The sequence below is a fragment of the Talpa occidentalis genome, unplaced genomic scaffold (assembly GCF_014898055.3).
Source record: "Talpa occidentalis isolate TD23 unplaced genomic scaffold, MPIMG_talOcc4v2.1 talOcc4.11, whole genome shotgun sequence".
Classification (NCBI taxonomy): domain Eukaryota; kingdom Metazoa; phylum Chordata; class Mammalia; order Eulipotyphla; family Talpidae; genus Talpa; species Talpa occidentalis.
Window position 1 is genome coordinate 42237467 of NW_023601104.1, and position 21851 is coordinate 42259317.

Sequence of the window (21851 nt, forward strand, 5' to 3'; positions counted from 1 at the left end):
CATTAAGCTAAAAGGCTTTTGTACCTCAAAAGAAACCATCATGCACAAAAAATAGACAACCTATAGGGAAAAATATTTGCACATCACAGATGTGATGAGGGGCTAATTTCCAAAAAATACAAAGTACTTAAATAATCTAGCAATGAATAAAGCAGAGAGCCCAATCAATAAATGCGGTAAAGGCTTAAGTAGATATTTTTCTAAAGAAGACATTCTGCAGACATGTGAAAATTTGTTCAACACCACTTATTATCAATAGAAGGGAAATGCAAATCAAAACCACAAGAGATATCCCTTCACCCTGTGATAATGACTCATATCAAAAAGAATTAAAACAACAAATGTTGACAAGCATATGGAGAAAAAGGCACTCTCCTTCACTGTTTGTGGGAATGCAAGTTGGTGCAGCCTCAATGGGAAATGCTATGGAGATGTCTTAAGAAAATAAAAATGGATATCTCATACGATCCGGCAGTACCTTGGCTAGAAATTTATCAAAAAGATATGAAAAGTCTAATATGAAAAGACTCAACGTACGCTATGTTCATAGCAGCACTGTACACAATAGCTAACTCATCAACAAGTCCCATCAACAGATGAATGATAAAGAAACTGTGGACTAGTAATCAATGGAATACTATACAATTATTAAAAAGATGAAACAGTGTCTTTTGGGACAAAAGGAATGGAACTCAAGGTGATTATGTTAAGTGAAATAATTCAGGAAGTGAAAGATTATCAGATGGCTCCACTCATTTGTGGAATATAGATAATGAAAAAACACACAGAGGCAAAGGAGGAGTGAATCTTGGAGTCAGTGAAAGTCCAGTATTGCCTCTATTCTACCAGGGGGAACAGGAGGGCGCTGAAGGGGAAGGTATTGAACAGGTGGCTTGGAGGAGAGTGAGTGGGTCATGAGCACTTATGGAGGAGTGAAAATATAACCCCCAAATTGAATAAAAAACTAATGGGAAGAGACTCAACATGTTTTTCCTACTCTCTCTTAGACCACGAGCCCGGAACAGACATGGCACTTATTCAAGATATGTGCAGGCAAGATACTTCCAAGAAGGACATAAAGACATGAAGCTAATAGATGAGTAGTTGGCAGGTGACTTAGCTCTAGCAAAGGCCATGGGGCAGCTGGTGGACAAGGGCTGACCAGCCCTGCTCCAGTGGGAGGTGTGTCTAAGGTGGGAACACTATCTGTCACCTTGTCACAGGTGCCGTGAAGATTAGGGGGGTACAATCTGGTCCTCCCTGAGGCCCTGCTACAAACACAGGGGGGAGCTGGCAGACAGGACCTGGCAGGGACAGAGTCCAGGTAGACATCCCACTGAGCTGTAGCCACAGGGAGACCAAGGAGGGGGCTCAAGGAGAAGTGGGGCTGCTGGGACCCAGCCTACGTCAGTTGTGGGAAGTGGGGACAAATGCTTCCTCCCAGTCCTCTGCCTTGGGGGTTGGGCTGGGATCCAGGATGGAGCCATGTCCTCCCTGAGGGTCTCTGGGAAGTGAGTTCCATTGTTCTGTTGGGAGACAGCCCCTTCTGGTGGCCAGACAGAGGGTCCACCTGTGCCCATGCTGATGGGCTTGGGAGGCATAGGTTAGAGCTGGTGGCATATGTGGGCAGAGGGGAGGAGGTGATGGGAGGACAAGAGAAGATGGGGAGTGTGACCTGGTACATGGATGATTTCATTCAACAGACAGAGAGAACACAAATACTCTTACTAGGCAATGGTGTTTATTAAGAGTCAGTCACACCCACATAAGTTCAGATGGAGACCACGAACAGGTGGCAGTGGTCTAGTTATCCTGCGAGAGTTTCATTGTTCTGTGGATCCAGGGCATGAAGCTGGAGATCCTGGTGAAGACCCGGGGAAGGACGTCAGGACGTTTGTAAGCATAGCTGACGATACCCTGGGCCACACCTTTACACACGAACGGGCCCCCAGAGTCCCCCTGTAGAGAGAAAAGTGACAAGTCTCAGCCCTCACCCTCTGGCTGCCCTCCCCTCAGCTTCATCATCCCCTAGTCCTTTCTGCCTCCCTCTGAGGGTTCAGGTGTCCCAGGGATGAGACTGAATGGTCATCAGACACCAGGGCTTGATTGTAGGGGGACAGCAGCGTCTGGGCCTGTCTGACTCTCCCCACCATTCCCAATGCTGGCTGTGACCCCCTCAGCTCAGCCCAGGCACAGGCTCCTTCTTGTTACCCCAGGACAAAGGCCAAGAGTTTGAATGAGGGAACCTGGTCCCCCGTGCTGGGAAGAACGTGACTCCACCCACGCGTGGAGCCTGGCCCTGTGTACTCTGTGATATGGGCGAAGCCTGGTCATGCACCCCAATGTCACAGACACCCTGGGGCAAGACTGGGAAGGGGATTGTCTCCTTACACTACCAGTGGCCTTCTTGGACTTAGGTTTTCCCACACACAGCTGGATGGAGTTGTTGTAGTAATTTGGGAAGAGATCCTTGCACTTCTTCTCTGCCTGCACTTTTAGATCCACCTCTTGAAGTGTGTCTGGAGATTTGCCGCCAGCCATTTCTCCCCAGCCCGCCACGCTGCACACCTGCCCTGGCTTTACAAAGTCCCGAGGACGCGGCAGGGCAATGGGCTTCACAGCCTTGGTGAGATCGGCCTTGAATGCCAGCTGGTTAGAAAGGAGAAGGGGAAATTCATGTCCCGGCCTACACTTGGTTCAGGCCTGTGGGGAGGCTGCCTGTACCCACTGCCCTCCCGCAACCCCCGTCAGTGTCTACTCCTAGCCCCCTTCTGTTCAATGACCTGGGACGAGCGTCCAGTTGGAGGGAGGCGGAAACTCATACCCATGGTGGGGTGCTCGCTCCTGTAACTTGTGCAGATGCCCCTAAAGTCAGCAAGACAATACCTTCAACAGCATGATGTCATTGACACGTGTCTCAGGATCATAGTCCTGATGCGGGAAGGGTTTGAGCACAGGGATGTCCTGCGTGGTGATTTCGCTCTTCCTGATGTTGTGAGCTCCCAGCGTGACACTGATTTTCCTGTAAAACAAGGGGGTTGTGAAGTCCAAAGCTTCAGCGCAGACTCTGGAGGGCAGGTTGAAGCGCAGCCTCTAGACCCCCAGCTGAGTAGATTGGAAGGAGGGGATGGTCGGTATCCCCCTTCCTTGCTATGCAGAGGTGACCCAGGCTGTGATGGTGGTTCAGCAGCCCCCCTCCCTCTGATGCTCCAGGAACCCCACACTTGCTCTAACCCGGCCACACAGGTCACTGGGGCTCCTGTCTGGGCTCTGAGTGCTCAGGAACCTCCTGAATTGCCTGGTGCCGTGTAGGAGGTCCCAGGATGCTAAGGCCCCATTTGTTCTCCTCACCTTCCTTCGCAGTGAGCTGCTGTCAACACGAAGTTGTCTTGTACCAGGAAACCCCCACAATGACCTTCTCTGTTACCATAGAAACGTACAAGTGCCATGTAGGGCCGGGAGTGTGGTTTTGCCTCTTTGCCCCCATAGATCTCTCCTGAAAGAGAAACTTTCCTGAATCTCTTGGTTCATAGAAAAAAGATTCGGGCTTTGCCTTGCAGGCTGAAACAATGGATGAGATGACCCCGGCGGGGGTGGGCTGTCGTGGTCTTCAAGGACCCAACACCATGGGATATGGACTCGGGCCTCCTGGGCGCATGGGGACATGGGAATGTTTCCTCACCTGGTTCTCAGTTCATCTGTGGAGTGGGGAGCTCTGCCTGACTGAATATTAAACCCTCAAACACATGTTCTGGGGAAAGATGTGTGCTCAGGATAGACGTCTAGAAGACCTGAAATTAGTTGCTTTGACCTAGCCTGGTTGACTCTTGTTCACACACTTCTCAGCCAAACTGTGTCCTGCCTACTCCAGGCTTGGCCTAGTCTCAGACCTGAAGAATTGGATCCTATGCAGTGGAAAACTCAGGGTTCATTTTCCCCATCCTGAGTCAACCACATGGTACACGCTCCCAAAAGGCTTGTTGGGCACACAGTGAATACTCCAGTTCCTTTGTCAGCAGCAGAGAGGAGTGGTGCTAATAAATTTGATTCCCAGCACAGATTTGTCTTTTTAGAAATTGACTAGAGGATCGAGGGGGAAGATTAGACAAGTTTGAAAATCAGAGTGGGCTGGGGAAATGGGTGGGAGGAGCCTGGTGGGAGTCAGTGTCCTTAGGCCTTGTGAGCATGATGAGGCCACATGCTGTGGCTCATTTAGTGTCTTGAGTTTTCCTCTGGATTTGAGTGGCCAGAGAGTGGGGGCAGGGAGAAGGTGACAATTGGACCCTGAATTTAAGAAAACTCCTTCATTCTTGGTCCAGAGGACAGCACCTGCCATAGCAGAAATCTAACCTGTCTTAGGTGTGCAAAATGGAAATTATGGACATCAACTCCAGCTCTCCCCTCCCCTGCATCCTGCCCATCCTAAATATAAGTCCCTGTTCAGGTGACAGGAGCGAGAGCCATGGAAAGGAGCTGACACCCCAAGTCTTGTGGGAGTAGTTTCCTTTGCTGGGATTTCTGTGCCTGTATATTCAGAGACAGGTCTGGGTTTCAGCAAGTTTCAGTCATTCTGAGCAAGGAAGGCTCACAGGAGCCTCAGTGGACACTATGGAAGTGTCACAAGTGGTTTAAGCCTGTGTGGTGGGGGTGGAGCTGAGAATAGAGAGGGTCACTTACCTCCTTCAACCCTGGAGAGTAGGACACTGGCCAACAAGGACAGGAGGGGCAGCATCTTCTCTGAGGCTGATAAGGTCTGATGTGGTCCCTGCTTCCTCCCTCCAGCTTTTCAACCCTGGAGGTGAAGTAAGAAGGGGCGGGCTCAGCCACCACTGAGCCCCTCCTGGTTAGATACATTCTTAAGTTACGCATTTCACCATATCCCACTTCCTTCTGGTCTGTGTGGTGGGGGAGCTGCAAGAACCACATCCCTAGGCCATGGAGGGATGACCACGCCGAGGAGGAGAAGACCCTGGCCTGGGGTTTGTGGAATGGACATTACCTGCATGGTGTCCCCCCACTCTAACACAGACCCTCTACTGATGGAATATGACCCCAGTCACCTAAATTTGTGTTTAGGCAAGTGCTTCTCCAGATGTGAGCACCTGTTCAATCCTACATGTAAGCTTCCTTTTGGTGATAACCCAAGAGTTATTTCCATGCAAAAGGAGGCAGTGGTCTCTCCTGAAATACATAGTCAAGAGCCTGGTCATCCATCATGTGTTGGTGAGTTCAGACAAGCAGAAACTGCTGGGGGTGGGTGAGGAACAGAGACTCTACTGAGTTCATGTGTGTGCCAGGCCCAGGTTCATCCTAAGGTCAGTGTTGATCTGAACTTGTGGCAAGGTCAAAGGTATAAAGTCCCTGTATGAAAGTAGTTTTGGGAATAGAGGCAGAGTCTGAGGAGGAGAAGCAACTTTTTCAGTCATTCTGAGTGTCCCAGGTCACTCCTGTCACTGGCTGAGGAACCTGGGGCTCCATTAATGCCAAGATGTGAGCTAAGGCTCAGACCCTGAGGCCTCACCTCGGGTGAGGACCCCAAGTCTCTGCACGGGTGCTTGAAGACTGTCAGCTGTTGCCTGGAAACATTTCAAGGTTTGAATCTACTTGGGAGACAAGCAATCACTGTAGATTTACATTACTTCTCTGTGTTCTTTCTTACATTAACACGGATTGGAGAAGACCATGATCTCTGAAGCTGAACATTATTCTTCTTTTGCATCTCCTGATTACCAGAAGGTGAAACATGTAAAGTGTCTTCTCATTCTCCTTCCTGTCCCAGGTGTGATTGTGTGTTAATGGCTGTCATGTCCTATTCTTTTATGACTTTTGTCTCTCTTCACCCCCAAGTTGCAAACCCAAGTGTGTGCAGCAATGTTGGGGTGAGTAATTAAGTAACTGTGTTGGACACATTGAGTTAAGTACCCAGTGATAATATTTATGAAATTTTGGCAACTTAGAAAATCAATGATGTAGTGTGTAATATTGACCTAGAGCCATTGGTTATCATTTGAAGGCATCTTGTCACAAACCACGAGGTTTTCACAGTTTTCATAGTTGACTTCCAATCTGCTGGGCAGTGTTTTCACTTTTTCTGATAGAGAATTTTCCTCGAACTCTTGGGACACTACCTGGGGCTCCCCCTCCACCTCATGGGCTAATCAGGGGAGGCCGGAGGAACCACTCACAGGTTTAGGCCCACCCTCTGGGGCAGGCATGTGTGCATGTGACACTGGCCCAATCCCTGATCCCCCTGTCTCAGCTGCCCCTGCCTGCTCATGAATCAGCTGCTCTGACCTGGGACAGAGGCCCCGACCTGAGCTTAGCCAGTATGTCGTGAGACGCAGCTGCACTGTGGTTTCATGAATGAATTTGAAATTTCTCTATACTTTTTAGTAACTAGAAAGAAAAAAGGAAAGTTCATGAAGCCTGGAGAATTTGAATAATGCACATATGTATAGTATAAACCCAAGAAGATGAGGGAGAATGGAGTAATAGTATGGAGGCTACATTGACTAAAAAGTTTCAGTTTTCATGAAACAAACCCAAACATTAATGTGGACATTAGGAAGCTCAGTGATCTCAAAGCAGGACAAAGGTCATGGGCAGGATTCCCTCCACCCCAGACAACAGGGCAGAAAAGTGATTAAAGATACAGTTGCTGAAAATATCTCCACCTAGTAGGAACAAACAACAGACAAGCGAACAGACCTAAACCATCAGTGTAGACACCCAGACAGCTCTGAGAACTCAGAGTGGGACAAAGGAGCATGACATGGGCAGGGTCCCCCACCCTGGCCCTTCCCCCAGAGCTCCTCCTCCCAGTCCAGCTGCGCCTCTTCAGGTGCCCCACTGGGCCCAGCTCACCAGGGCTCTGCTTCAGGGTCACGTTCACAGGGGGAGGGTGGGGTGGGGCTGCCAAGGGTGAACAGAGACAGACACGGTGCCTTTTCTCCTTGCAGACACCCCAGTAGCTGAAGGAGAACTTGCTCCTACCAGGCGTGGAGAGTGTGAGGAGGTTGCTGCCCACTTTCTCCAGCAACTCCTCGACCATGAGCGCTTAGTGTCTTCTGTTCCAGAGGAGTCTTGCCTTTGTGACTACATTTTACTGTGGTAAAATACATAGAACATCAGCTTTACCCATCACCATGATGGGGTGCACAGTGTGGGGGCACCAAGTCCACACCTCTTGTCCTGTCACCACCTGCACATCCACCCCCGAACTTCCTCCTTTTTCCAAAGGGAGTGTCTGAGCCCCTGAATTCAGGTGTAATCCCCATTGTCCTCTGCCCCTTCCTGGGGAGACGGCCTGCTACTCCATGTCTTCAGTGTGGAGAGTCCTCCATACATACAAGCATCGGCCATGTGTCCCTGTCTTAGGGTTTACGCCTGCCTGTCAGTGGGACGTGACAGGGTGCGGGGTGAATGCTGTGGGCACACAGCCTGGAGGGCGAGTGCAAAGATGGAGTGAGGGCGGGAGGGCAGGAGGCCGCACACCTGCTGCCTGATGCATCCTTCGCTGCCAGCCTCAGGATGAAACCGAGGTTCCTCCCACCGTCTCCTGAATGTGCTCTGGTGGGATGAGAGGCCTGGCTCTCCTGTCTGGGTATTTCACAGCTAATGAAAGAGTTGAGAAGCCAGTGTCTTCCTCTAAGGGCCACCGATGTTCTCGGATCATGGAGACGTGTGTAAACCCTGCTGAGAACCTGGGTTCCTCTTTTTTTAATTTAAAAATTTATTTATGCATACAAAAACTGGGGTACAGGCCACCAGGTTTCTCTTTACAAGGAGCAAGAACCTCTTATTCAGAATAACTGTCCCCACCTGGGCATCACTCCTTCGTCCTCTACACCATGCGCTGGCCAGGAGAAGATGGATGCAAGAATATCTGAGCGTTGCCTCTGGAGTCCACACCCCTAACCCTGCTTGTCCAGAATGCAGTTCACGCAGTGTGGGAGAGGGTGGGCCTACCCCTCTGCTACGAGCTATTTCTGACCTTTCAAGAAACTTGGCAGGAGATATGGAAAAGCTCACTTGAGACCCAGTCTAGGAGGTCCCAGCCTTGAGTTCTGAGAATTTCCATCAGAGAGTGTTGGGGGAAGTGTGTGGCCTCCCAGCATGGCCAGGAGAGCAGAGGAGGAACCGGAGGTGTGTCCAGGAGAAGAGGGCTGCACCCACTGCACCCCGCCTGTGGGCAGCCTGTGGCTATCCTGAGTGCAGACTGTCAGGGGCCTGATGAGATTCCTCCTGTGCTTCCAGAGCAGGAACGGAAGGGGGAGAGGAACAGAGAGAGAATCAATCTTTTTTGATATTTTTTTGAACACCAGTTGCTTCCTCAGAAACTTGATGCACCCTGTATCACCTTATTCTCAGTATCTGGGGGGATTCCCACGGTGGACATGGAAAAGGAACTCTCAAGAGGAATGTCACCTTAATGCAGGGATTCCAGAAGAAACTTGGGTTAGTGAAACATGGTCAGTCTTGAGCCAGTCTCCTGGTCATGCATGGTAACCCGGCTCCTGGTCGAGTGCCCCCTACAGGAAGGGAGGGAGAGTCTGTTGCAGGACTGGACAGACTGCTCTGGGGTGTGAGGTCCAGTCTGAACGCTGAGATGGAAGACAGCACAGTTCCTTTTCTTCCTGAAGTCACACCAGATCAGGGAGGCTCAGGTGGTGCCTCCATCCCAGACATCACAGTCACTGCCACATCCTTGATATCCAAGGTCTTGGTGACCACAGAGACACTCAGTTCTGGGCGTGGAGGCCACACTGGGGTCAGACTCTGCTGGCTCTGGGTCCCCTGCACCTGGCCTGCCCGGCGCCCCCACTCCCAGGTCTGGACGCCAATCTGACCTGTGGCTTTGGAGTCAACTTCAGCCATGGTTGTGGGTGCACATCTCCCCGAGCCCAACACACACCCCCCCCAATAAAAATCCATGTTCACATGGGGGTTTTATCTCCCCCCGATTCCTGTTGACCTTGAAGATGTGCTTCTCACGTCTTGTTACCCACAAAGGCCTCTGTAACGGAACATCTCAAAGATCTTGGCCACTTTCAAAATGAGGTGAGAACAGTGTTTGAGTGTTTGAGAGCAGGGTTTGAGAACATAACTGTTTGAGTGCTGAGAAGTGTCGTGAGACAAGTACACCAAGATGAAGCTCAGAGAGGGACAGTGAAGGGGTTCATGCCCTTCCCTTGTGGAAAAGCACCCCCAAACAAAAGATTAAGTAAGGAGAATACAGTTCCCACCAAAGGCCGGGAGGCTAACGTGGACGGGGAAGGGAAAAGGACAGCGTGGCTGAGCGTGGGTGAGGAGCAGCTGCTGCTCCTGGCTGTGACCCATCTCTGGCATCTCAGGTCCCTGAGCGCCTCTGCTCCTTGCCGGGGACAAGAAATACTGGTTCTCCAGACCAGAACTAGGGAGTCCTGGGCCTGTAGGGGTGTCAGTGGAGGCTGTAGCAGCACAGCCGAGAATTTAAACCAAGGATGAACAACCCTCTTGCCCTGCTCAGTGCTTGGGAAGCTGGAGCTTGTGGGGACAAAGTCACAATGATCAGCCACACCCATCCCTCGTTCTGACGCTCTTGTTCCCCCACAGCCAATAATGGATCCAGGGTGCCTTTCTGTTTCCCGACTGTCTTGTTTTCAACCATTTGTAGAAATAAAAAAATACAACCATCCACATAAGCACACACAAATATATGTGTACACATACATGCATGTGTAATATACACAATTTGTATCCTAAAAACATACCCCGTGTCCACGTATGTATATGTAGGTACACGCTGAGGAGTAGGTACAGATACATGGTTTCCAAGAGCAGCCTTGATACATAGTTCATCTGAGGGAGGTGTCATGGGTAACAAGGACTAAAGAGCATCTGCTGTAGCCCTGTCCTCTTTTGGGGTTGGGGGGGAGGCCCAGAAATGACAATGGAGGTGCATAGCTGAACAGGAGTCTGGACTCCACCCCCAGGTCAGGTCTTTTCCAACTGGGAGAGAGAGGCTCGCAGCTCTCCTTCTGTCCAACCCACCATCACTGCAGTCCCCGAAGATGTTTTTGGGCCCTTGTGGCAACGATCCCTGAGAGACAGCAACAGAGTCACGTGAACAGCTGTTCTGGGAGAACTGCAACTGTGAAAACACTCTGTTCTGCTCACAACATCTGCCCAATGTGGCTTCGCCACTTATCATGTATAGAGGAAAGTGCAGCTTGGTGCCCTGCATTGGGTGTGTGTGTGTGTGAAACTGTGTGACCTCAGCCTCATCACCCAGTATCTCTAAGTCTGTTTCACTTTTTTTTTAAAAATAAATTTTATTTTTATATTCCCCATACAATTGCAACCCCCTTAGTTTGACCCCAATCCCTCCCCTCCCTGCCCCCTCACCCCCTATAGAGTGTCTCTAGTTCATAGTTTTTTGTTGATTTTGATTTTCACTTTCTTATGGTTATTCATTTTCCTGGTCCCTTATTTAAGTTTTCTAGATTCCTACTATGAGTGAGACCATCCGGTATTTTTCTTTCTGGCTTATTTCGCTGAGCATGATCCCTTCCAGCACCATCCATGTTGCTGCAAATTGCATGTGTTTATCTTTTTTGAATGCTGAGTAATAGTCCATGGTGTATATGTACCACATCTTCTTGATCCAGTCATCTATTTTTGGGCATTTGGGTTGTATCCAAAGCTTAGCTATTGTAAATAGTGCTGCTATAAACATAGGGGTGCAGGTGTTCTTTGGAATTGATGTTTCTGTGTCCTTTGGGTAAATACCTAGGAGTGGAATTGCTGGATCATATGGAAGCTCTATGTTTAGTAGGTCCAGAAATCTCCACACAGCTCTCCATAGTGGTTGGACCAGTTTGCACTCCCACCAACAGTGCAGGAGAGTTCCTTTTTCTCCACATCCTCGCCAACATTTGTTGTTGCTAGTTTTTTTAATATGTGCCATTCTCACTGGTGTGAGATGTTATCTCATGGTAGTTTTGATTTGCATTTCCCTGATGACAAGTGATGTTGAACATTTTTTCATATGCCTGTTGGCCATTTGCATTTCCTCTTCAGAGAAGTTTCTTTTTAGCTCTTCTGCCCATTTTTTGACTGGACTATTTTCTTTGTTGTTGAGTCTCATCAGCTCTTTGCAGATTTTTGTGATTTGTTCTTTATCATTAGTGTTGTGTGCAAAAATGTTCTCCCAGTTGGTGGGGTTTCTCTTTGTTTTTGTTATTGTCTCTTTTGCTATGCAGAAGCTCTTTAATTTGATGTAGTCCCAGCTGTTGATCTTTGCCTTCACTATCACTACTTTGGGTAATGTGTCTGTAAAGATGTCTTTGATGTGCATATCACGTAGTGTTTCGCCTATATTTCCTTCTATGTATTTTATGGTTTCTGGTCTTATGTCTAGTTCTTTAATCCATTTTGAGTTGATTTTTGTGTATGGTGTGAGGTAGTGGTCAAGCTTCATTCTTTTGCATGTAGCAACCCAGTTTTCCCAGCACCATTTATTGAACAAACTTTCTTTGCTCCAATGCATAGTTTTTGCTCCTAGTTGACCATAAATCTGTGGGTTTATTTCTGGATTTTCTATTTGATTCCATTGGTCTGTGTGTCTGTTCTTGTTCCAATACCATGCAGTTTTGATGATTATGGCTTTGTAGTATAGTTTGAAGTCTGGGAGTGTGATACCTCCATTCCCTTCTTTTTTTTTTCAGGAGAGCTTTGGCTATTTGGGGTTTTTGGTGATTCCATATGAATTTCATCAATAATTGTTCTATTTCTTTGAAGAATGACATTGAAATTTTGATTGGAATAGCATTGAAACTGTATATTGCTTTTGGTAGGATGGCCATTTTAATCATGTTTATTCTTCCAATCCATGAGCAGGGGATGTCTTTCCACTTCTTTGTGTCTTCTTCTATTTCTTTTAACAGGGTTTTATAGTTTTCTTTGTATAGGTCCTTTACCTCTTTTGTTAGATTTATTACCAAGTATTTGATTTTTTTTTGTTTCGATAATAAAAGGGATTTTTTTTGATTTCTTCTTCTTCAGATTTATTGTTTGTGCATAGGAAGGCTACTGACTTTTGTGTGTTGATTTTGTATCCTGCCTAAGTCTGTTTCGCTTTTAAATGTGGTTATGGTCAATCCCCTGTAGAAGGCAGAGAATTCAGTAACATAATATAAAAATTATACAGGCTTTGGACATGGCAAGGTGTGGGTTAATAACAATGCCCCGTGTCTCCCTCACTGCTGATTCCCCCTATGCTGCATTTGGGCTAAAAACAGCTACCTAATGACAACCTCAATTATTTGTAGGGCTTCTGGGTGCCCCACATCCACCCTAGTGTTCCCTTCTACAGGCATCACTTCCCTGGGAAAGCCCTCTGCTCTGGGACACTGACCGGCTTCCAGGGACGCCTTCTTGGGACAAACCTTTCCTTTGGCCTGTTACATCGTCTACAGGCTTAGGAAACAACCGTCTGATGCCCTATGCTGTGAGGCTGAGGCAGAGATGAGATTTCTGGGAGAAAAGGACCCAGCTAACCCCACTGATGTGCCCCGTGTTTTTTCCTCAGGACTCACTGAGCACCATTTTCCAGTAGGGATTTCTGTGAAGGCAGCTGAGATACTGGCAGCTGCACAGCCAGCCCCAGCTTGTGACGCCAGGAGAGGGGGAGTTGGGTGAATGGCTGGAAGCTGAGTCCTCAAGTCCAAGGGCAAGGGCAAGGGCAGCGCCTTGGTGAGTGACACCCGGTCCATTCACAGCTGGACCCTCAGTTCCCAGGCGTAGGGACCAGAAACAAGGGGCCATTTGCAGTGTCATGTTGGAGGTTCTGGCCAGTGATAAGCAAGGAGAGTACAGCTGCAACGAAAGGTGGCGGGTAAAGTGGACGGTGAATGTGAAGATGAGAATGGAGGAAATTGTACATGAGAGAAATTCTTGCTCCTGTTGTCAGCCCAGCTCTGGCCTCTCCGATCCCTGGTGTCTCATATGTCGTCCTATCATAGTTCCTTTGGTAGGAGGCTCCCAAAGGCCCAGCAGCTCTCTGTAACACCTGAATTCTCATGGGAGCACTGTGAGGGATGGGCTGGAATGGTCCAGATCTTCTATTTTGTTCACATAGACTTGAATGGTTGCCTCCTGGTCCTTGGTCAGAAACAGAGGAACTTAATAGCAGGGAGCATTTACAATAACATATGTTTTACCAACACTGAAGGGAAATAGAGTATATGACAAAAAATTTCTGAGAATTAGAATTTCTAAATACAATATTTGCTATATCTCCCTGAATGTTATATACAGAAACAGAAAGTCTATGCACACACGTATTAGAGATTCTGCAAATGATTCACCAGCAGCCCTCTCACCTACCCCAAACCCAACCATCTGCCACATCCCGTAGAGACTTGTAAATAGTGCACACCTCTGGCCCCAGGTGTGATGGGGAAGAAAGAACCTCTTTCTGTGAAGGTTAAGATGTGACTTTCTGGTTAAAGAAATGGCCTTAGGAGGCAAACTTTCTGGGTAAAGTTCCTCAGGTGAGGCAGTGTTAAGAAGGATCTTGAGTGTTGTCCAAGATCACATCAAAGGTGACGTACACCACAACCCAGATGACCCCTACCTTCTAAGTGACTCCCTTTCCGGCAGTGCAGAAAAAACAGATTTTTCTGAGTCTGTATTGTGACACTTGCCCACAGTTCAGTGAAAGTGGCCACAGTGTTCAAACCCACACTCACTTTCCTGTCTTCCTCTGTAGCTCTCTCAGCACCCCAGGCTTTTACTCACTCCATGGTTTTGCTGAACTATCCCCAACCTGACCACAAGCCTCCCTCCTTGTTGGTGACTGGTACATAATTATTGATAGATTTGGCTACAAGGAGAAGTTATAAGGTGACTAGTATATACCAAACCTCTGAAAATGCCATAGCTGCATCTCCTTCCTATAGACTTTTTCCCTACCTTCCTGCCCTCTCTCCCCCATTCTCACCAGAGGCAAGTGGAAGTGTGACCTTCCCACTATAGCACACAGCCTCGGTTCTCCTTCCCTAATAGCTCTCACCCTTAAGTGTTTTTGATATCTTATAAGTACCCCAGAAATTCTGATTATCATCCAAGCCTCCTAATAGAAGTGCACAGATAAATATAGCTGAGGCAAGACTCTCTCTACAACATGGCTGAGTCTTGTGGTTAAATGAAACTGGCTATGGCCAAGTTCTGGCCCCTTACGCCTATAGATTCTGATTTCAAGCAGAACATAAGACAGTGATACGACTTAGCAGTAGAAGCACTGCTAAGCATTGCTAAGCAGTAGAAATCACTTGACAGCAGTAGAAGCAAATGCCATGTGTCAGTGTGGGAATGTCCTGATACTGTGCTAAGTGTCACTACCTAGAAGGAATGGTCCTGTCCACTTCCAACAGGCTCTGGATGTGACATGTGAGAGGTTACGGCTCTGGGGGATGCCCCTCATGCGCCAGGCTCAATATTCTGTGGGGAAAGAACATCAGGATAAAAAGAAGAAAATGATTTTTAATATACTTTAAAATATTTTTAAGGAAAGGAACTGTGTGATCCAAATGAACGTTTCCATCATGATAGGGAACCTTTCTCCTCTAAGAGAGCAGAATTGCTAACATTAGCAATATAAAGAGAAACTGTATTCTTCAGCAACACTTTATCTTTCCCAAGATTCCTTGGTAATGTAGGAAACAGTGCATTTGCAGTTCTTGGATAAGATCACCAACTTTTGAACCAGACTCCTACATTCGAACCCTTGCTCCCTCTCCACTCTTAATGACATGAGCAAAGAGGAAAATACTTTCCCATGTCAGAATCTCAGCTGTCTCATTGGTGACATGAAGAAATATCAGTAGCTACCTCGTTGGTATCATTAGTCAATCCTACTAAACATTTCAAGAATTATCACCAATCTCATTGACACTCTTCAGAACAAATTGAACAGGAAAGAATACATCCTCCCATATTCTGAAAGGCCAGCATTCCCAGGTACCAGCCAGCCAAAGATACCAAAAGAAAACTGGAACAACAATGTCCTTTATGAAAATAGATGCAATGTTCCTCCACAAGAAACTATCAAATTGAGTCCAACAACACAATAAAAGGATTATAGTCCATGAGCAATTAGGATGTACCCCTGAAAAGTAAGGGTGGTTCAACATTAGACATTCAATCAGTGTAACTCACCATAGTAATAGGATAAAGGGAAAATACACGATCATCTCAACAGATGCAGAAAATTCATTTAACAAAATGAAAATCATTCATGGTTTTAAGGGGGAAGAAGTTTCAGCAAGCTAAGAATAAATGGAAACTTCCATAACATCATAAAAGGTGTTTATTCAAATCCAAAAGCTATCATTTTATGCAGTGGTAAAAGATTGATATTAGGAACAAGATAAATATGTACACTTCACCACCACTATTTGACATTGAATTCAAAGTCCTGGACAGAACAATTATGTAAGACAGTGAAATAAAAGGCATACATAATGGAGAAAATGAAGTAAAACTACTATTGGCAGATGACATGACTGCCCTTTATACAAAATCCCCACCCCGCAATAGTAAAATAAATAAATAAATGGCAGCATACAAGCTCAGTTGTCAGTCTATACACCAGCAATGAATAATCCAAAAAAAGAAATTAATACAATTCCATTTGCAATAGCATTCTCCCAAATAAAATGTCTATCCCCAAATATAACCATGGAGGTGAATAAATTTGAATTTGCTTAGTAGTGGATCTTATTTAAAAATAAATTACCTTTCTGAGTATTGTGCTAATATATGTTCATGAAGAATATGCAAAGTAGGAAGGAAAACTGTCATTACTTCAATCTCCCACAGACATAGTGTTACATGAGCATTGAGTTTTATTATTTTTTTATTTTTATTGTTTTTAAAGATTTACTTATTTATTTATACAGGCACTGGGCACAGTCAGAAGCACGGGAGGGTGAGAGAATTCACCAGAGCCAGAGCGGGGAGCAGAGCAGGCAGAAGGACCGAAGTACACTGCTGAGGGGAGCAGCGGGCGGCAGGAGAGGTCTGCGCACCATGTGGGACCCTCCTCCAGTGACCGGGGAGCAGCTGGGGATAGAAAACTAGGATCTCTTTCCTAGTTTTTAGAATTTTTACTTGCAATTAATTTCTACAGTTGTTGGAAAATTTTAAAAAGAAAACAAAATTATAAAGTGATTTGAATTCTCATTACTTGTTATTAATCATCTTTAATGTCCTGAGGGATGACCCAACATTTCTCTCATGGGTATCTGCAGCCCTGCTTGTCCTATTCTGGTGAGAGGAGCACAGAGGAACCTTGCACTATGTGGTATGTTGTGTCTGCTGCTTTCATTAGCTCAATGATCTGAGATTTATCCAGAGGTCAGAGATCAGCAAAAGGTCAAGTCCTGGTCTCCAGTGCATTTGTAGGGGTAGAGGCTGGACCATTCCATTCAGAACTCCCTGCACATAGTGTGCATAAACAGCTAGGGTCAAGATAACTTCTAAGTCCCTCATGTGCCAGAGGGGACATAATTCCCTGCTGCTAAGTCCCTTGTGTGCCTTAGGCTGCCAAGGGAAGAACTAGCAGCTTGAGCCGATGAGGCCTCCCAGGTCCAGGTGGAAGGGCAATAGCATGTGACCAATGGCATCGCCCCCATGGCCCAGCACAACCCCTAGAACAGACAAAAGGGATGACTGAAGCAGGCCCTGCAGCCTCCAGGTAGCCTGGCGGTTCTGCTCCTCCCATTCCCCTTCCTCACTCTGCAAGCTGGTTTATGATTCAGCCTGCAGCAGAGCGAGGGTGTGGGGCGTCAGGACTCCATCCTCCCATCTGCAGGCCGGCCAGAAATGGTGGCACTCTTCCACTCTGGAAGCTCAGCTCCTCTGACACCCCCACGGCCCCACGCTGGTTGAAGGAGGTTGATCCAGTCTGATACCCAACCCCGGCTTCTCACCAGAGCGCACCACCACCTGGCTTGTAGAGTCTCCAGGAAGCCTGGCTGCAGCTTCCCATTTGGTTATGAGGTTGGAGACAAAGTCAAAATCCCCTCCAGGGCTATCCTCATCATACTCCGAGTCAGGCTGGGCTGGTAGTAAGCTGCCGGAGAATTGCGTCCATTGCCCTGGCCCTGGATAGCTTGTCCTGCCTGACCTTTCCCAGTCACAGGTTCCCTTGGCCTCACCCACCTGAGCCTTTGGGATCTCCACGTGGGAAGACAAGTCATGAATATTTTCTGATCTCAGTCATGAGCTGATCTCTCCAGCCCTGGAGGAACAACTCTTTGGTGAAGGATTAAGCTGAGCCGCTGATGGAGAGCAGTGGTTGAGAACAAAGGCTTGGGTGCCAGGCTGCCTGGACTTTAATCTTAGCTCCATCATTTCTTAACTTTATGACAAGTAACATAACTTCTCTGGGCAGAACTTCTGCATCTGCAAAATGGGGTTAATAATAGCACCTACCTCACAGGGTGTTTGTGAGGACCAAGGCACTTAGAATAGGGAAGGGTATACATACTGTAATTGCAATTATTTGATCCCCGAGGTGAAATACAGAACCAGGAATTCTTTTCCTAGAGAACTGTGCTGTGAAAAGCAAGGGAATAGGTGGAATTTTTCCTGGCACTGGGAGCAGTGTTACCCACTCCCCCTTTTCTCCAAGGATCCCCACTGACCGAAAAGTACTTGGACTCAGGGGCTGGAAGGTTCCTGTGTCTGGTAAAGCCCAGCACTCTGGGTACCTACAGCTAGAAGAGCCTCCCCTCTGCTCCCCCTTCCCCTGACTAAATTTAGGAGCTTATGACTGCCGCATACCTACACCTGTGACTAAGACCCAGGCCTGGGGAGGTCGTGGGGCTTCCGAGATGGCTCTCGCCAGCATCTGGGTGGTCTCCAGGAGGCTGCTAAGAACCTCTTTCTGGAAGTTTTCATTCCACCTGCAGGAAAAACGGGAAATGAAAGCTACTAAATACACATGCAAATGTCACACCCTCTCTTTCCCTGGGCCAGTAAAACCCTGTTTGTGGCTTAGAGAAGTGGTTTATCCCTCCCGGCAAGGGATAAGGCGTATCTTCTGTGGGGCATCCAGTGTTACAACTGAGGACAAAGCCAAGCGGTTGCGGGGTTCAGGGCAGGTGGGTGTGAGGCGAGGTGCAGGGTGAGTGGCCCGGGACATGGGTTTGGTTTTCTATCCGGCAGTCCTGCCTCCACAGGTCAGGGGTCTCATCAGAGTGGTTCCTGTCCTCCCTCTGCTCTGATGACTGTGAGCTTGAGCGCCCGGGCTGACCTTCGCAGAGGGTTGAGAATGTTCTCTCCTGCCAGGTTGACCGCGGCATCGCAGGCGGGCAGCCCGGACGTGGCGAGCGCGTCCTGGGGAGAGAGCAAGATGCCCGGAGCCCGCGCCCGCCCCGCGCCCGCCCCGCCCGGGCCCGACCTACCCACGAGACCCGCCCGGGCCCGGGCTCCGGGAGACCGAGGTCACTTCGTGGCCCCTGGCCCTCAGCAGCCGGGTGAGGGCTGTCCCGATGAAGCCCGTTCCTCCACCTGCGCGGAAAGCCAGAGGTGACCATCCTCGGGGGACGCCCGCGTCCCCGCCGCGGCCCCCTCGGCCATCCCACCCGTTTCCAGACTCCCCCGTCCTTCCCGCCCTCCCCGCGAGGCGCAGGTGACCCAGGTCGCGGGATCAGGGCAAGGCCTAATCTCCAGGCCAGGGTCCTTGTGCCCCCCTCGGAGTGGCCCCCAGTTTTGCATCTCCGTCTCATCTTCCCTACACCCGCCCCCCACTCCTTTAACTCTTCCCTCACCCACGAGCACCCGCATCGCGACCGGGACCTACTGCGCCTGCGCAGAATTGGAGTCTTTGGCCAGGGCTCCCCTTTAGACGCGGGCGACCTCTCTGCGCATGTGCCGTTCGGGGAGCGCGCTCCGTGGGGGCGGGCAGAGCAGGCGCGGGGCGGGGCGGGGCCTGCCCCGGACCCGGAAGGATTCAGAGAGACGGACGCCTATGTCATCGCCAGGCGCGAGAGTGGGGTGGATGCGGGGACAGACTGAGGGGAAGTCTGAGGAGGGAAGATTTTACTGCAGAAAAAAAGCTCTTGATCTAAAATCCGAATCTACTTCAACAGCCCAGTTCTGGATGTCCCTCAGTTTGGCGCATCAGTAAATCAAGACAACCCATCCTCTGGTACTATCATTTCTCTCTCCTCGGCCTATCATTTTATCGTTTCTTCGCCCCCGTGCTGGCTCCTTCCCCGTGCTGGCATTCTAAACCTCTCTGTGTCGTAAAATAAAGTCACCCTGTGTGCCCGTGCAGGGCCTGGAGGGCCGTCAGGGGCTGCACGCGGCCACGCAAGAGGCTCCATAGAGAGACATTCCCGCCTCCCAGGCGCCATGATCGCAAAGCCAGCGCTGCCCGGCAGCCTTCACCCCATCTCCTTCAGGAGAGCCCAGTCCCTGCAGAGTGATTTGTGGAGAAGCATCCTATTCCAAGGATCACCTTAAATGCAGACTTTGTCTTCCTGGAATTGCCCACGCACAGCTGGAGATTGTGGTCAAACTTGAGGAAGTGTCCGCAGGCCTGGGGTTCTAGGACTCTCAGCTTCACTTCTTGCAGAGTGTGGGAGCCCGGGCTGGACACGTTTGTTCTTTCCCAGCGGCCACCCGGTATATCCTCTTAGGTGGGATGACATTGAATTGGGGTGCCAGGGGAAAGGTCCCCACTCAGGGTTAGGTTGGCTTTCTCCTTGAGCTGTGAAAGGAATGAGGGGGCAGTAGACAAGGAACAAGGAACTCTGGACAAGGAACCTGGGGCAGTAGAGGAAGGTGGGACAGCACCAATGGCGCCATATCCAGAGGACTGAGCTGCTGGGGTGCAGTCTGGAGGCAGGTTGGGGGTATGGGGACCCGTGGGAGAAGACGAGACGACAGGGGGTAGAGAAGGGAGGAACAGTTTGTCACCTTCAGTAACATGATGTCGTGCTGGACACTCATGTCGTCATACTTTGATGAGGAAACTGTCTTATGACCTCGAGCTGCTGCCACGTGTATTCCTTCTGTCTTGTGTCATGGGCCCCCAGGACCACCACTATGAGCCTGTTGTGAGGGGACGGAACGACAAGGGGAGACAGTGATGGTCTGAGATGTGCCCGTTCTGGGGAACAGGAAGTGGAGTCTTTCACTGGGTCACCTGATGCTGCCACCCCTCTTCGCTTGGTTCACTTCTGGCATTGGGGGGGCTCAAGTCTTGCTCAGGGAAGGGAGTTTTCAGGGAACAGAGATAATTTCCAGGACCTTTGGAGTTGCTGGGGACTGAGCAGAGTCCATGGAGGACCCAGAGCAGGACGAGCATTTCCTAATTCAGGGCGCCCTGTATGGGCACCAACCACACAGGAGCAAGAGAGATGCTTTGTAGGGGAGTTGTGTTTTCAGTGACTGAGGATCAGACCTTCTGTGATGTTTGCCCAAGTTTGCCTCCTCTTAAGGCTGACCCAGGTCAAGGGCCTCTCCTCAGGTCCCCCAAGGGTGTGCTCCTGGTTCTTACCCTTGCTCTATAGCTCTGTTTTGGGGTAGACAGCCCTGAAGTCTCACCTTCCTGCACAGTGGGCGGCTGTCAGCACAAAGTTCCTTCTTATCAGGAAGCTGCCGCATGTGGCTAGGTTACCCTGGGGAAGGACAATTTCCATATAGGCCATGTAGGGGCGGGAGTGTGGCCTGGACTCTGTGCCCCCGATGATCTCCCCTGGAACAGAGAACCCAGGCCTGAGCACATCGGTGTTCTCTCCGCAGAATGTGCGAGCTGGGTTCAAGAGGGAGAGGCTTCTCCTCACTCACCCTGGCCCTGTGCTCTGTCTATCCTCCCTCTCACGTATCTGGTGCCTCCTTCCCCTCCCGCAGCCTCCCACTGAGTTCTCCTCCCATCATGGAGGCGTAGCAGCCATGCAAGTGTTGCTCATCTGGGCTTTCCCCCACTCCCATTCTGCCCCTGCCTCAGCCCTCCTTTTCACTAAGCCAGTCTCTCCAGGCTCCTGTCTCATCCTTCTGCACAGCCCGTGAATGGTGTCCGAACACCATATTACCAGACATTGTGAGGTCTGGAATGGAGAGGATGAAGGGGGCCTAGGCCCTCATACATGCTCTCACCTTCTGTGTTGAGAAGACACATATGTCTCCTTTTCTACTTGCTCTGGGATGTGCCGAATCTACGTGGGGTTCCTGAGAACTATTATAGGCTGCGGACAATGGGTGGGCACATCCCAAGTGGAAGCTTCCACTCTGGCTCTTGAAGAGAGAGCCTGGAACCCTCTTTGAGAGTCAACTCTATTTGGACTAAACTTTGTTGTAGGAGCTGAATCTGCGGCTTCTAGTGGAAAGGGCCCGAGACTCACCAGCTTTAGCCCTGGAGCACAGGACAGTGAACAGCAGGGTGAGAGGAAGACGATGCATCTTCTCAGAGAGGCTTCCGATAGCGAGTGCTGCTTCTATTTTCCAGCTGTGGGTTTTATAATCCATCAAGCCAGGGCAGGGCAGGGCAGGCTGATAACCACAGGAACTGCGTGGTGATTTTCTTTCCTCATTCTAAGCTGACTGTCTTTCCGATCAGCAGCTGCCCCAGAGCTGCCATCTGTTTTATTATAAGTGAAGAGAGACCTGAAATTTCAAGTCCTGGTTCCAGGTTAAATGCTCAACTATGGTGCCTCATTGGGGAATTTGGGAAAAGATGCAAGTTACTCATACAGCTCTGCAAGGGAAACAAAAGTAAAAATAGACAATGGGACTACATTAAACTAAAGGCTTTTGTACCTCAAAAGAAAGCATCATACACAAAAAAATAGGTT

General features: G+C 49.1%; 1 protein-coding gene and 2 pseudogenes across 2 annotated transcripts; all 3 read right to left on the reverse strand.

Moving 5' to 3' along the window:
* Positions 1-1727: 1727 nt before the first annotated feature.
* Positions 1728-4736, reverse strand: LOC119238966 (mast cell protease 8-like). Of its 2 annotated transcripts, none has more exons than XM_037503157.2 (5): positions 4678-4736; positions 3352-3496; positions 2887-3022; positions 2392-2649; positions 1728-1959 (listed from the first exon to the last, which is right to left on the reverse strand). In XM_037503157.2, exons 1-5 carry the CDS (start codon positions 4730-4732, stop codon positions 1804-1806), a joined length of 750 nt encoding a protein of 249 aa, XP_037359054.1. In that variant the 5' UTR covers positions 4733-4736; the 3' UTR covers positions 1728-1803. The 2 variants fall into 2 exon arrangements, with proteins under 2 accessions (XP_037359054.1, XP_054545473.1); XM_054689498.1 differs by having other exon boundaries at positions 1896-1959; positions 2397-2649.
* An 11292-nt stretch (positions 4737-16028) lies between these two features.
* On the reverse strand, positions 16029-18474 carry LOC119238078 (epimerase family protein SDR39U1-like; annotated as a pseudogene).
* Positions 18475-19001: 527 nt separating this feature from the next.
* LOC119238970 (chymase-like) lies at positions 19002-21476 on the reverse strand (annotated as a pseudogene).
* Positions 21477-21851: the final 375 nt, after the last annotated feature.

Coding starts and splice junctions, on each gene's coding strand:
- LOC119238966 (XM_037503157.2), bottom strand. CDS start 4,732: ATGCTGCCCCTCCTGTCCTTGTTGGCCAGTGTCCTACTCTCCAGGGTT. Junction 3,497..4,677: donor ACTCTCCAGGGTTGAAGGAG/GTAAGTGACCCT, acceptor TTTCTCTTTCAG/GAGAGATCTATGGGGGCAAA. Junction 3,023..3,351: donor GCAGCTCACTGCGAAGGAAG/GTGAGGAGAACA, acceptor CTTGTTTTACAG/GAAAATCAGTGTCACGCTGG.